The sequence below is a fragment of the Pantherophis guttatus genome, chromosome 7, assembly GCF_059756535.1.
Source record: "Pantherophis guttatus breed Tessera chromosome 7, ASM5975653v1, whole genome shotgun sequence".
In the NCBI taxonomy this organism is placed as follows: domain Eukaryota; kingdom Metazoa; phylum Chordata; class Lepidosauria; order Squamata; family Colubridae; genus Pantherophis; species Pantherophis guttatus.
In genome coordinates, this window is record NC_142069.1 from 32,257,299 (window position 1) to 32,272,049 (window position 14,751).

The following is a 14,751-nucleotide window of genomic DNA, read 5'->3' on the forward strand; positions in this document are numbered from 1 at the left end:
AAATGGAGATATTCCTCTCTGAAGACCCCATTCTCTTTCATGGTAACATCTAAACTCAGAAGCTTATTTCATAGACATCTTTAGGTTGAATTATTCTTTCATCTTGTAGAAGCATCATAGACATGTATTTTTTACAAAAATGTTTACATTTCCTTCAAAAATATTTAGCATATCATTGTAAAGTAATTTGTACATTTCCCAGCTAAGAACTATACAAAAAATTACATCTATTTTGTTATGATACACAAGATCAGAGATTTTTGTTTGTTATGAAATCATAGCACATGCAGAGCTATCTCTAAATCAAGATTAGTGATAGTATTAAATCAATAATTAACTTAATAGGTGCCTAGGATGCATTGTTGAATTGAGAAACAAGATACATGTGAATTACATGCCTTTGAGGTATTGGATAATACCTCATCAAATGTCAATCTGTTGGGATTATCAAAAAATGATTTCCAAATACACTTCATATATTTAGGAAGATAGGTTCTTACAGAGGATGTAACTGCAGCTGCCCCATTTACTAACATCTACCATTAAATATTTTGATCAATATCTCTAGGAATTACTCATATTGATACTAATTTTTTATTTTATTTTAATTTATTGGCTGCCCAACTTTAATGAACCATAAACCATAAACGAAATGAACTTACAAAATAATGAAGCTTTCCCTTTATCTGTGGAACTTAGCTCTAAAATTCAATAAAAGATAGTGAAAGTAGAAGACAAAAATAAAGAGTATCGAATACTGCAATTGCAAATCTATACAAATATCATGCCTGGATTGGTACCTATTCTAACACCTTCTTTGTTTTCCCAGCATCCTGAGATAATCCAAGTAAAATATGAGTAGATATTTCCGAATTATATAAAAGATTATACCTAACTCCAGGAAAAAAAAATAAAATAAAAAATAGCACAACTTTGAGGACTCTTGCCTCTGTCTGTGCATGGGAGCATTCATTACCTTCTTTAATTGCTCTGACACATAGAGGTAGAAATAGAATATATCCACTACTGGAAGGAAGAGTTGAAAATAACCTGCTAGTATGGAATTTGGACTCTGTTGGTATCAGTAAAAATTAACACTGCCAAATAACTAGATGTGATTTCTTGGGAGCATACGCTGAAAGAACATATTTTAATTCCTAAAGGTTTATTACTCGGTGAAAACAACTGAGTCAGCTGAGTTCTGATTTGCATATCAGATTTTATTCAGACAATGTATATCTAATCATGAAGTTCCTAAAGAACTAATTGTTTCTAAAGATAGGGGAACTACTGTATTCTCCCACTCTTCTACAAAATCAATGATAGTATTACCACCATATTTGTAAAGCATTTTTGGCATTTTGGCATCTGATAAGCTAACTTGGTAGGCAAATGGTAGGTTATTATGAAGATTTAAACTTGGATGCCACCAGATTCTCAATAACTGAGCAACTTGTCATAACCAAACTAAAATTTACAATAAAAAAAAAAAAGATGGCAAGTGCAATGAAGTGAAAGATCTGCCAAAAGCCTTGGTGAAGTGCTGGGTCTTCATTAGTTTTCTAAACAACAGTGGGATGAGAATGGAAGATAATAACAGAATGTATCAAAAGTCAGATGAGTGTTATTTTTCCCCCTACAAAAATGTTAAAGTACTTAAGAGTCCTCCATATGTCATATGGCAACTAGTTTGAATATTTAATGTAATATAATAAATTGTCTATGGGCCTGATTTTTGGATCATCCTTTATATGTACTGGTAGATCATTGAGGGACTTGCTATGACTCACATTTCATATTCCCAATTACAGCAGCAATAGATTGATATCCCTGGGCTTGTGATGCAGCCAGAGGTGGGTTTCAGCAGGTTCTGACCAATTCTGGAGAACTGGTAGTGGAAATTTTGAGTAGTTCAGAGAACCGGTAGTAAAAATTCTGACTGGCCCCACCCCCATCTATTCTCTGCCTCCCAAGTCCCAGCTGACCGGGAGGAAATGGGGATTTTGCAGTAACCTTTCCCTGGATTGGGGAGGGAATGGAGATTTTACAGTATCCTTTCTCTGGAGTTGGGTGGGAATGGAGATTTTACAGTATCCTTCCCCTGCCACATCCACCAAACCATGCCACGCCCACCAAGCACGCCCAGAGAACCGGTAGCAAAATTTTTTGAAACCCACCACTGGATGCAGTCAACATTTAAAGTTTTGTATGAAAAGACTTGATTCTTTTTGGCTACTCAAAATTTATTCCAAATAGGAAACATTTAAATAATTTCAACAGAACACTTCATTTGGTGGATCTTGGCTAATAGCTCCTATTATATTTAAAACTGCTGCCTCTTTATTTGAATTTTAAAATGAGGCAAGATGATAATCTTTTTAGCTTTGTTTTTATATATAATCTGCTATACTTTGTATTTAAATTATTTTCAGAGAAAAATTGAATTGAATTGAAAAGACCTAATATATTAATCATAACTTCCATGACAATTTCGAATTAAACATCCCTTTGGTAGGTTTTGGCTGTCTCTTCGAGAAGTATATTATCCTGCACTTCAGTTATGCAATCATTTTATATAGTTGTGCATAAGGAGGAGAAATCAGGATTTCTTACTGGAGTAGTAATTTGGATAACATTCAGGTTAAGTGACACCTGAAAGAAAGAAAAAAGAATAGGCTAAATAGTAGCAAAAAATGTCTTTATTCTGTTTTGGTGCTCCTGTAGTGCTGAAAAAAAATTACAATTATACTCATATTTTAATATTGTTGCATATTGTAGCATATACTTTTCATAATATGTGTGACTATGTTCCTATTCTATATTCCCTATTACAAGGTAGATTAGGGATTAGGTCAAAGCAATGTGAAGGCAATGTTATATCTTCCAGCAGCCCAGAATTCTTTTTAAATTACCTTTCAGTTTCTAAAATATATCACAGGAGAATGTTAAAATTCCATGAGGTTGCTGCCATGTTCTTTCTGTCTCCAACTATCCCCTTGCCTTGAGCCTTAAAATAGCCTACCAAGTGTATAAAATTCTTATTTTAAACCTGTCCTAATATTTTTAACAACAGCATCATTGGTAAAAGCTATGTATCTAAAATTTTCCTGTTTTAGGGATGGAAGTGTCAGCAAGTCCATTGTAAAGATCACAAGTTTTTCCTTACTTAATTGTGAAAAACCATTTTTAATGTTTTACCTAAAACTGTTTTTGAAGTAGTTTGAAAATTACTATTATTTGCAGAAAACACTTAATAGAAATAAAGATGCCAAATATTAAATATTAAACTATCCCCTTGCAGAGAGATGAGCAGTAAATAAATTCAATAAATATAATAATTTAGTTGAAGATAATATATCCTTTATAACATGTACAGCTTCACCTAATAATTCCACTTTACAAGCTTCAATTAAAGCCTAGATAATCTTGCAAAGTAGTTGATACTTGTGCATTTCTTCCTTTACAGTTATATGATTACAGCAAATATTTACTGCCAAATGAAATTAGTCATAAGAAATCAGAGATCTGAATTAAGACAATATTGCATTTATCTTCAAAATGTAGAGTTGTATCTCTTAATGGAGCCTCTCATATTGGTATCTCTAGTGCCTTTTTTTCTTTTATTGTATATATTGATATTTTTATTTCCATTATACCATATCATTCTCTTCTCATGTTTACTTTTCTACTACAGTTTTCCTCTACATTCTATTAGCTGTAGTGCCGTTTATTTTTTATATAATGCTATCAATAATGTAATGGTTACCTTAAAAATAAGAGGATAGTTTTCTGCCCTGAATAACTTAAAATTAGAAATCAGAACAGCCTTTGTACTTTTGGTAGGAGAGTTCTCTACATAAGTGAATTTAACAAGGCAGAATAGTGAAAGATGAGAAAAGACACTGCTATATTCAAAGCAAGTGATCAGCCATATAAGAAAAAAATAGAAAAAAATTTGTAATGTTTATCATACAGATGTCACATGATTTGATAATTATTGGGGCAAAGGAGTACAAGATAAAGATTATTCAGTGTAATGGATAGTGACATTATGTAATGAGTGAATGAGGATTGGAAGGAATACTGTAGTTTGGCCTCAGACATATCAGCCCACGGTATCCTTCAGCATCTGGCAAGATCTGGCCTTGAAAATGATGTTTCATAGTGATTCCAATCTGCCTGTCAGGTGATGTTAATGTCAAGTGATTTCTGTTTGGACCCTTAGGCCATTGATCTGTGATGTCCTACAAGATTCCATCTTGTTTCCCATGCTTTTAACAAATCTGTGAAGCTTATGGTAGAGTTTTGAGATGGTATGCAATATGTTCTCTTAAATTCGACTGTTTCACATCTTGTTACATACTATTTTGATTCCTACAATATATCCAGAAGTTGCAATTGGTGTGAACAGCAGCTAGTTTGCTACTATACAGGGAACAAAAATAATAGGATATAGCAATAATCTGTATTAATCCTTTTTTTCCAGGCACAATTTAGTGAATTGATATTGACCTTTAAATCCTAAATTATTTTGGCCCGTCTAAAGGATTCTCCCAGTATAATTCTGTCTGGGCTGTTAAAATAGAGGTTGTTAAGACGCATTTGTTTTGCCACATTTGTTTTTTGTTTTTTTTTAATGAACTGATTACCTACCTGGAATGCTTTCCAAAATAAATAGGCAAGGAGGCAAAGTTTTCAAGTTAGTTTGTCAAAAGAACATATAGAGATGCTGCACTACATGAATTGAAAATTTACTTCTAGAGTAGAGAAAGATGTCCTTGGTGCAAAGGTGATACAAAAAGTTGTTATATGTCAGGTGAAGAACATTTGTAGGGTCCTTCTATATGCATCATGTATATACAGCAGAAATTGCAATTGTGCTGCTATGTTCCCATAGTCCTGGGATTCTGCTGTTGTTGAGTTGATTAACTTCTAGTTAATGCAATGCAGGAGGAACCAGCAAAAACAATTCCAGAGTTAATGTTGGAACAAAAAAAATTGGCAGAATTACTAACAGGAATTCTTGTTTTGTTCTTAGTTAGTTAGTTAGGATAATGCAAGAAAACAAGCAAGCTACAAATATTCTCCTTTATTGTCCTTATTTATTTAAATATTTATTTATTTAATTTATTTATTTAATAAATATTTAAATAAATATTTATGTGGCAACCAACTCCATCTAAGTGACTCTGGGCAATTTACAGAAATTTACACGAATCTAACAGAAAATATACAAAACCACAGAACAATGACCAGAAAATAATAAAATGGCAATCCAAGAAGAAATGACACCTTTATCCAGTTGGGGATTTTTAAGGTCTGAGGAAAGGCTTTCTCCGTTTGCCTTGCCATCATTTTGTAACACTTTTTAAATTGAGGGACAGTTCCCTCTCTACTAGGGAAGAAGTGCTAATAAACAACTGGAAACTTTTTTGCATCTTCCGGTGATTATCTAGAAGACATTAGAACAATAGTGAGAACATAGCTCAAGTAGTGTAAAAATGTTTCTGAAGTTTTGGGCGTGAAGCTGGTGACTATTGAAATGCCCCAAGAATTGGTAGGAGAATGAGAAAAATGAGACTTGAAGGATTCCAACCAAAAAAAAAGTCTCACATGATGTAAAAATTAGCTATTGGAGCAGGGGTGAAATCCAGCAGGTTCTGACAGGTTCTGGGGAACTGGTAGTGGAAATTTTGAGTAATTCAGAGAACCAGCAAATACCACCTCTGGCTGGTCCCAGAGTGGGGTGGGAATGGGGATTTTGCAGTATCCTTCTCTTGGAGTGGGGTGGGAATGGAGATTTTGCAGTATCCTTCCCCTGCCATGCCCACAAAGCCACAGAACCAGTAGTAAAAAAATTTGGATTTCACCATTATATTGGAGAACAAAAGATTACAGAAAGACAAAAATCTAAGCCAAAGAGAAAGATTACAAAAATCTTAGCCAAAGAAAAAAGAAATACTGAGGTAAATCAAAAGGAGCAGTGATTTTGAACATTACAGATGTTCCTCTTATTGTCTAATCCTTGAAATAGCTACACTTCTAATGGGTTCCTAATCCTAATAAATTGGGTTTGTTCTTTGTCAGAATGGAGAATATTATAATCCAACAGATCTATTTGCAGGGCAAAATTTAGGGCAGGACATCAGGACAGAAATTGAGGGTTCAAATACACTACAGTAGGATCTTCACTTCCCATTTTGAAATATGAAACCATCTAAAAGGAAGCTAATATTGTTACATTTCAATCTATAGAATTGCTGGTAAAAGTAACTGCAAAATGGTTAAGACTTATGTATAAACGTCCTATTCTAATTAGTGCAATTTACCGTTATTTCTGAGCAAATGTTCAAAAGGAGCAATAGATGGCACCTTAAGCAGTGATTAGCCACATCCAATGATACTTGAGGAAAGGATGAGGAAAGAGCTATGCCCTCTTAATGCTCAAAGATGAATGATAGCAAATGGGAAATATGGCTGCCGGTGCCGAGGCACGATTAGAATTGGCAGATGGCTGGCGAAAAGAGACGTTTTGTTTCGTGTACAGTTTCGGAGCTCCGTTTAAGACATTTTTTAGACATTTGGGCTGAAGCGCTGACACAGTGTCACCCGCTCTTTTCCTCCTGGGAGGAAACAGAGCACTTCCCCAATTCGGAAACTCTTTTTGAACTATTAATCCTACAGTGTAATAATAAGCACCCTCCCCAGCGGCGATATGGAATAGAAGAATGGGAGTAGCAGTCCACAATTCTCCACAGAGAACTGACACTTTAAGGACTTTCCTTCCCAGTGTTCCCTGGGGCAGAAGGAAGGTTGCGATTGGTAGTCGTCTTTAAGCTTGTCTTCCTGTCGCTGTCGATCCTTTCTCTTCATTGGTCCCCCTGCAAAAGCGTGCAAGCTTCTGTGCGCTCGAGGCGCGTAAAGGACCGGGAGGTTGGTCTGCCGTTTGGTGGCTGACGTGCGCCTGAAGGGAAAAGCGGTGCGCGCTCGGCAGCCTCTTGCTCCGGATAGCGGCGTGCGTTAAATTGGCGTGGGGCTAAGAGCCATGGACCGGGAGGAAGGCGAGGTAAAATATATTTAGCCCACTTGTGTGCTCGGAGAGACTTTCGGCGCTAAAAGTTACAGGGAATCTTTGCTTTGGATAATTACGAGCGGGAAGAAAGAGCGTCTTATCTGAATGATCTTTTTACTCCCTCTGTGGTTCCCGTGCTTTATTTCTTTTACCTGACAGTAGAAAGTAGGTCCCTCAAAGTAGAGATTCGTGGGTCCCTTTTCCCGCAATAATCCTCGGGAGCTTCTTGAAACTTGCTTATTGTTAAATATTTTCATTCGTCTTCCCTCAATCTGTCGCAAGCAATCTGACATTTAGCTACAAGATATTTATCTCAGGATTACCAATTGTCCATCATGCAATATACACTGAAGACTGGAATGTACTTTTGCTTTACTTGGTGACCGGAGGTGCCAGCAATTGCCACGCTCCTGCCTGTCTCTTGCTTGCTGGGGCATTTATAAAATGTATAGGCTACTGCAATCTGCCTCACAAAAAGCAAAGCATCACACAAGTAATCGATCACCCACCTGGGGGGTGTGGGGGAGGCAGCCTTGAGAGCTCATTGAAATAAGGTCAGGATGGAGCCCTATGAATTTAGTATTATCAGTTGAATTCTAGAACAGTGTTTTTCAAACTTCACAACTTTTAAGATATGTGGACTTCAACTTTCAAAATTCTCCAGCTACCCTGCTAGCTGGGGAATTCTGAGAGTTGGAGTCCACACATCTTAAAGTGAGATAGAATCAATGGCCCACATGTAATGATATTGCCAGTCTCATAGCGAATCTCTACTTCATTTTAATGCCATATTGCTGCTACTGAAGGAGAAAAGTTGCAGCACTCTAATTGCAAATATTCCTGTTTGTGTAGCTGGTGGGATAGAATCAATGAACTATGTATAATAATATTACCTGCCTCACAGGGAGCCCCACCTTACTAAAATAATGCCTTCAATAGTTCAGTGTTCAATGGAGTGGGGGTGGAGAGTAAAAAAGGTAGAGTCCCTGCAGATTTAGTCTGCTAGTCATAGACAGCGTTAGGGGTGGTGCTTATCTCCATTTCAAAGACATTGAGCCAGTGCTACCTGAAGAAGTTTCCATAGTGATGGAACAAAGCACTGTTATCTTCCCATTTAAGTGGAACCTGTTTACCTACTCATATTTGCATGCTTTTGAACTGCTTTGTTGGCAGGAGGTGGGGCAAGAATGGTCACTCCAACACATGGCATTCAGGTCTCGAACCTGGGATATCAACTCTCCAGCTAACAAGTCCAGCATCTTAACCATTGAGCCATTGCACCATCCTGGGAATGGAGAAGCTCACGTTTATTATCGAACTAATAAGATTGACTTCTAATGTCACCAATTTTGCAGAATTTGTGCCACTTCATCAGCAGTTACTCACAGAACACTTACTATATATATTATTTTGTTTACATTTAAATTTTAATCTGGGTTACACATTTTTACTTTAGCTGGTTGTTGACCATAAGAGCTGACTATAATGACATAAACCTATTATAGTACATATAGCATCCTTCTTCATCCTAAAATATAAACTCTCTTGTTTATGACTTCTGTGCTTCTAGAATTTGTTACATAGTCTCACATTCATAACAAGTAAGAAACTCAATTTTGTTATAAGGATACATTAAATGTTAAGAAGAAAATGGTTTCATTCTGACCAATTGATAAATTCGTATTCTAGGAGCCAGTTACAAAGTAGCTACTATTTTCAAAAAACTCTGCTAGAAATTGAAAATATGTATTGAAAGATACAATTGCCCATCACTTATCTATGAGACTCCAATAGCAACATTTTGTTGAAAAAATTAAAAGCATTTAACTGATTGCTATACAGTATAGCTGTATATTTTTTATTGGTACTCTGAAAATTTCAGTAAATGTTATTGATGTCCATGCCTGTTTGATATCCTAATATTCTGAAACTATAGAATTAATAGTTCTGGGTAGTCCAATAATAAGAACAGAAACAACTTATATCACCTGCTGTTTAGAAATTTAAATTGCATTTACTTATACAAACCAACTAAGCACACTTGGGACTATGACCAGGTTCAAGTATGGTTTTCTTAGTCTGGTTTAATCATGCTTATTCTTGGAACACACCATAATTGGTTAAGTTCATAAAATACACAAAGTCATACCTTGTGATTTACAAGTCATGGCAAACTAAATAAATCATATTATGACTTAGAAAAATATAACAATCCTGTTAGTATATTCATTCTTGCTTTGAAGAAACAAAGTTCTATAATATCCTTACTGAATCTATCCCAAGATTAACCATTGTGACCAGCATGCAAACTATGACTGAACTTATTTCTGGTTTTCTGTGTTGTGTTGATGACTTATTAAGTAGGTACAGTTCTAAAAAGACTAGCAAAAGAAAAGTCACATAATGAATAGAGTAGAGTAGAGTAGAGTAGAGTAGAGTAGAGTAGAGTAGAATAGAATAGAATAGAATAGAATAGAATAGAATAGAATAGAATAGAATAGAATAGAATAGAATAGAATAGAATAACAGAGTTGGAAGGGTTGGAAGGTCCCTGCCAACCCCCTGCCCAGGCAGGAAACCCTACACCACTTCAGACAAATGGTTATCTAACATCTTCTTAAAAATTTCCAGTGTTGGGGCATTCACAACTTCTGCAGGCAAGTTGTTCCACTTATTAATTGTTCTAACTGTCAGGAAATTTCTCTTTAGTTCTAAATTGCTTCTCTCCTTGATTAGTTTCCACCCATTGCTTCTTGTTCTACCCTCAGGTGCTTTGAAGAATAGTTTGACTCCCTCTTCTTTGTGGCAACCCCTGAAATATTGGAACACTGCTATCATGTCTCCCCTAGTCCTTCTCTTCATTAAACTAGACATACCCAGTTCCTGCAACCGTTCTTCATATGTTTTAGCTTCCAGTCCCCTAATAATCTTTGTTGCTCTTCTCTGCACTCTTTCTAGAGTTTCATCATCTTTTTTACATCGTGGCGACCAAAACTGAATGCAGTATTCCAAGTGTGGCCTTACTAAGGCATTATAAAGTGATGTTAACACTTCACGTGATCTTGATTCTATCCCTTTGTTTATGTAACCCATAACTGTGTTGGCTTTTTTGGCAGCTGCTTCACATTGCTGGCTCATATCTAAATGGTTGTCCACTAGGACTCCAAGATCCTTCTCACAGTTACTACTATTGAGCAAAGTACCACATATAAGGTACTTGTACATTTTGTTTTTCTTCCCTAAATGTAGCACCTTGCTTTTTTCACTGTTGAATTTCATTTTGTTAGATAGCGCCAAATGTTCAAGTCTGTCAAGATCCTTTTGTATCTTGAGCCTATCTTCTGGAGTGTTGGCTATTCTTGCCAGCTTGGTGTCATCTGCAAATTTCATGAGTTCCCCATCTATCCCCTCGTCCAAGTCATTGATGAAGATGTTGAAGAGCACTGGGCCTAAAACAGAGCTTTTCCAAACAGATCCAAACATTGCACAATTTTACTAGCTAATTTGCCCCTGGAAATGTGGGGGTATCTTCTGGAGGCCTCTCAGTAGAAATGCTGATCATATAATTTTTTTAAAAGGAAAATTTGTATTAAATATTTTATAGATGGTATATAAATCATTACTAAGATCAAATAACAATAAATGTTAGAAATGCTGCAAAGAGAAAGGAACATTCTATCACATATGGTGCTCTTTTAAGAACTAAATATTACTGGAAAGTAATACATCAAAATATTGAGAAAATTCTATAAAATAAAATTTGGACTGAAACTGCAAATATTATGGTACATTTATTCATGTGAATCTTTCTTAATTTCTTACAAAATCAATGTGATAATAGAAATTACAAATTACAAATTTTATTAAAAATTAAAGTGACAAAAATATACATCAAACAAATATATAACATGAGTGTGCTCTGGTTTTTAGTATAGAGATTAATATAACAACCATTCTCTGAGTTTATATTTATTTATTTATTTATTGCGATTTATATGCCGCCTTTCTCCCTAGGGACTCAAGGCGGTTTACAAAATGACAACTTCAATACAAATCACAATACAATACCAAATTAAAATCAGTAACCCAATTAAAAAATGATTTAAAATTATACCAGTGTACCCCCAAACAGATCAGTTTAATTGGCGGAAGAGCCACGTCTTCAGCTCGCGACGGAAGGAAAGAAGGTCGGGGGCTGTCCTGAGCTCAGTGGGCAATCCATTCCAGAGGGTCGGGGCTCCCACAGAGAATGCCCTCCCCCTGGGGGTCGTCAGCCGACATTGTTTGGCCGACGGCACCCTGAGGAGGCCGACTCTGTGAGAGCGCACAGGACGATGGGAGAATGGCTGGAGATGGTCCTGCAAGTACCCCGGGCCTAAGCCATGAAGGGCTTTATAGGTGAGCACCAGCACCTTGAAACGTATCCGAAGTGCCACCGGTAGCCAGTGCAGCTCACGCAGGAGAGGTGTTACACGGGAGTATCTAGACGCCCCCGTAACTACCCGCGCGGCTGCATTTTGGACTAGCTGAAGCCTCCGGACACATCCCAAGGGCAGCCCCATGTAGAGGATGTTACAGTAGTCCAACCGAGAGGTAACAAGGGCGTGAGTGACCGTGGCGAGGGCATCCCGGTCTAGGAACAGGCGCAACTGGCGCACAAGACGGACCTGTGCGAAGGCCCCCCTGGTTACGGCCATCAGATGGTCATCTAAAGACAGCCGAGAATCCAGGAGGACACCCAAGTTGCGGACCCTATCGGAGGGAGCAAGGGTTTCACCTCCGATCATTAAGGATGGAACCTCCAGATCCCAGGATGCCGGCATCCACAGCCACTCAGTCTTGGAAGGGTTGAGTCTAAGCCTGTTCCTCCCCATCCAAACCCGCACCGCTTCCAGGCAATGGGACATCACGGAAAGGGCATCCCTAGGGTGATCAGGGGTGGAAATGTAAAGCTGGGTATCATCAGCATATTGATGATACCTCACCCCAAAACCACGGATGATCTCACCCAGCGGTTTCATATAGATATTAAAGAGCAGAGGAGAGAGAACCGAGCCCTGAGGCACCCCACAAGTGAGAGGCCTCTGGGAGGATCCCTGACCCCCCACCCAATCAGACTGCAGACGGCGCGAGAGATAGGAGGAGAACCACTGTAAAGCAGTGCCTCCTAACCCTATCCCCCTGAGCCGCTGCAGCAGGATACCATGGTCGATGGTATCGAACGCCGCTGAGAGGTCAAGAAGGACCAGGATGGAGGAGCAACCCCCATCCCTGGCCCGCCAGAGATCATTTACTAGGGCGACCAATGCCGTTTCCGTGCTGTGGCCACGCCTGAAACCAGATTGGTAAGGATCCAGGTAGTCAGTTTCCTCCAGGAATTGAGGGAATTGCTGTGCCACCATGGACTCAACAACCTTTGGTAAAAAGCGAAGGTTGGAGACTGGACGGTAGTTGTTAAGTACGTCAGGATCCAGGTTAGGCTTCTTAAGGAGGGGTCGAACCACCGCCTCTTTAAGCGCAGCGGGAAAGACCCCTTCCTTTAGTGAAGCAGTTGACAATAGCCTGGATCCAGTCTCCAGTCACCTCCCTGGCTGCCGAAACAAGCCAGGAGGGACAAGGGTAATATCAATATTTAAAATATAAAATACTAACACTCAACATTCTAAACAGCCTATATTCATAATGTACTCGCTTAATTTTAATTGAACATATAATAAATAGTTAAATATGAATACATATAATTATAGTATAGGGTCTCCTGCTTGTGCAGGGGATGGGATTAGAAGATCTTAAAGGCCCCCTCCAACTCTATTCTGTTCTGTTCTAAAGGTTATTTGTTAGATTGCCCTTATGGGTGTCATCCATAATGTCTATGGAGATTCTCAATCATCCAGGTCCTAGTTGTCTCAAAGGTGCTTTTTAAAAAAGGCAACTGGGCTGTTTTTTTCCTTGAGGAAGAAGAAGAAGGCATTTCGCTTCTCATCCAAGAAGCTTCATCAGTTGTGATGGTGAGAGGATGGAAGGATAGTCTGACATTTTGTTTCAATCTTTAAACATTTTATTAGATTATAGAATAAAATTCAAAAGCAAAAGGAGGACAAGGTGGGGAGGAGAAGGGAAAAGAAAAGGGGGGGAGGGAGAAAAGAAAAAAAGTGTTGATTTCTGACTCCTTCTGTTGCAGTAGAATAAAGCATAAATATTGAACCTCACTTTTTATTTTTCCATAATAATATAAACTAGTCATTTCTATAAGAACAAATCAATCTAATCAGTAAAACCCCAAATCAAAGTTTCATTTTTTTTCAACTCAAGCACAGAGTTCAGAAGCCATTTCCAGCCAGCAGAGCTGGCAGCAGATTTAGACAGGAGGTTGTGGAGGAACGTGGACCAGTCCTGGAGTCTGGGGAATGCTCAGAAGAGGGCTCTGCATCAAAGGCAGAGAGGGGGCCAGGACCATCTGGTAGTTATGTGCTGCCTCTGGAGCCTCTGGAATCTGACATCAGCGAGGCAGAAGAACAGTGTGAGCCTGTTCCCAGTGTGCGCATGCATAGAGCTGCCAGAAGGCAAGAACAATTAAGAAAAAAAAGGGCGACTCAGGAGTAAGGCTTGGAGATGATTGGCCCCTCCCATAAGACATAAAAGAGGAGCAAACGGACATGAGCCTTTGCAGGAAGCAATTAGTTCATATAGTAATTTCAAACTCTGACAAGTCAGTTTGACTCTGTGTTCCGTTTGCTCCGTTTGCAGGCAGCTCACTGCCAGCTACGATCCCCTTCTTGTCAGCTCAGGAAGGAGGAGAACGGGGAGGAACAGCTGCTGCCACCAGATGCAGGGAGGGAAAAGCTCCGGCTCTCCTGCACAGCGCGGCCGGCTACTCACCTGAAAGTGCAGTGGTGGCAGCAGGAGGAGGAGTCGCCGTCGCCACTGTGTTCATGGCCCAGGAGGGTATCCCGCTTGTGTGCACGCATGAGATAGAGAGAAAAGGAGAGAAAAAGAGAGAGAGAAATGAGAAAATGATGGAGGCAGAGAATGAGAGAGAGGAAAGAGAAAATGAGAGAGAGAGAAAGAAAAAGAAAGAAAGAAAAGAGAAAAACAAATGAGAGGGAGATAAATGAGAGAGAGCTGGAGGGAGAGAAAAAGAGAGGGAAAAAAGGGAAACAAATGAGAGAAGGGGGAGTGAAAGGGAGAAAGAAAGGAAGGAGAGGGAGAGGAAAAAGAGAAAAAAACAAATGAGAGGGAGGGGGAGAGAGAGAGATGGGGGGGACCTATTTCCCACAGATAACACTGGAGCCACAAAACCTGGGTAGGTGTGGTTGGGGTGGGTCATGTGACTGGGTGGTGTGACGAGGTGGCCATGCCCACCCAGGTTTTGTGGCTGCCAGTGTTTTGTTTTCTGTGAGAAACGGGTCCAAATGGCTCTTTGAATGTTTAAGATTGCAGACCCCTGCCATAGGACATCCTGACTCCTTCAGTTTTAACTATTTTTCTATAGTTAAAACTATTGATGGTGAGGATGGCACATTTGTCCAGTCCAAACTCCATTGCAGTATCTCGGTTGTATTTATGGTTGAGCAGTGATTATATTTCAGATGGTGTTTTTTCATACAGCTTCAGGTCATCCAGGCAGGGGTGGCTTCTAAAATATTTTACTACCGGTTCTGTGGGCGTGGCTTATTTTG

The 14,751-nt window shown here is 38.8% G+C and overlaps 1 protein-coding gene across 3 annotated transcripts in view; it reads left to right on the top strand.

Moving 5' to 3' along the window:
* The first annotated feature begins 6,834 nt into the window (after positions 1–6,834).
* L3MBTL2 (L3MBTL histone methyl-lysine binding protein 2) overlaps positions 6,835–14,751 on the top strand; it is a 52,301-nt gene continuing 44,384 nt past the window's right edge. Inside the window, exons 1-2 of one of the 3 annotated variants that reach the window (XM_060694584.2) lie at positions 6,899–7,066; positions 10,189–10,285. Coding sequence is in view for 1 of the 3 variants with exons in the window: in XM_034403369.2 (XP_034259260.1) it covers positions 7,046–7,066 (21 nt within the window). In the remaining 2 variants the exon portion in view is untranslated. Of the gene's footprint in view, positions 7,067–10,188; positions 10,286–14,751 lie in introns of all 3 variants that reach the window. The other 2 variants (XM_034403370.2, XM_034403369.2) reach the window with 2 other exon arrangements.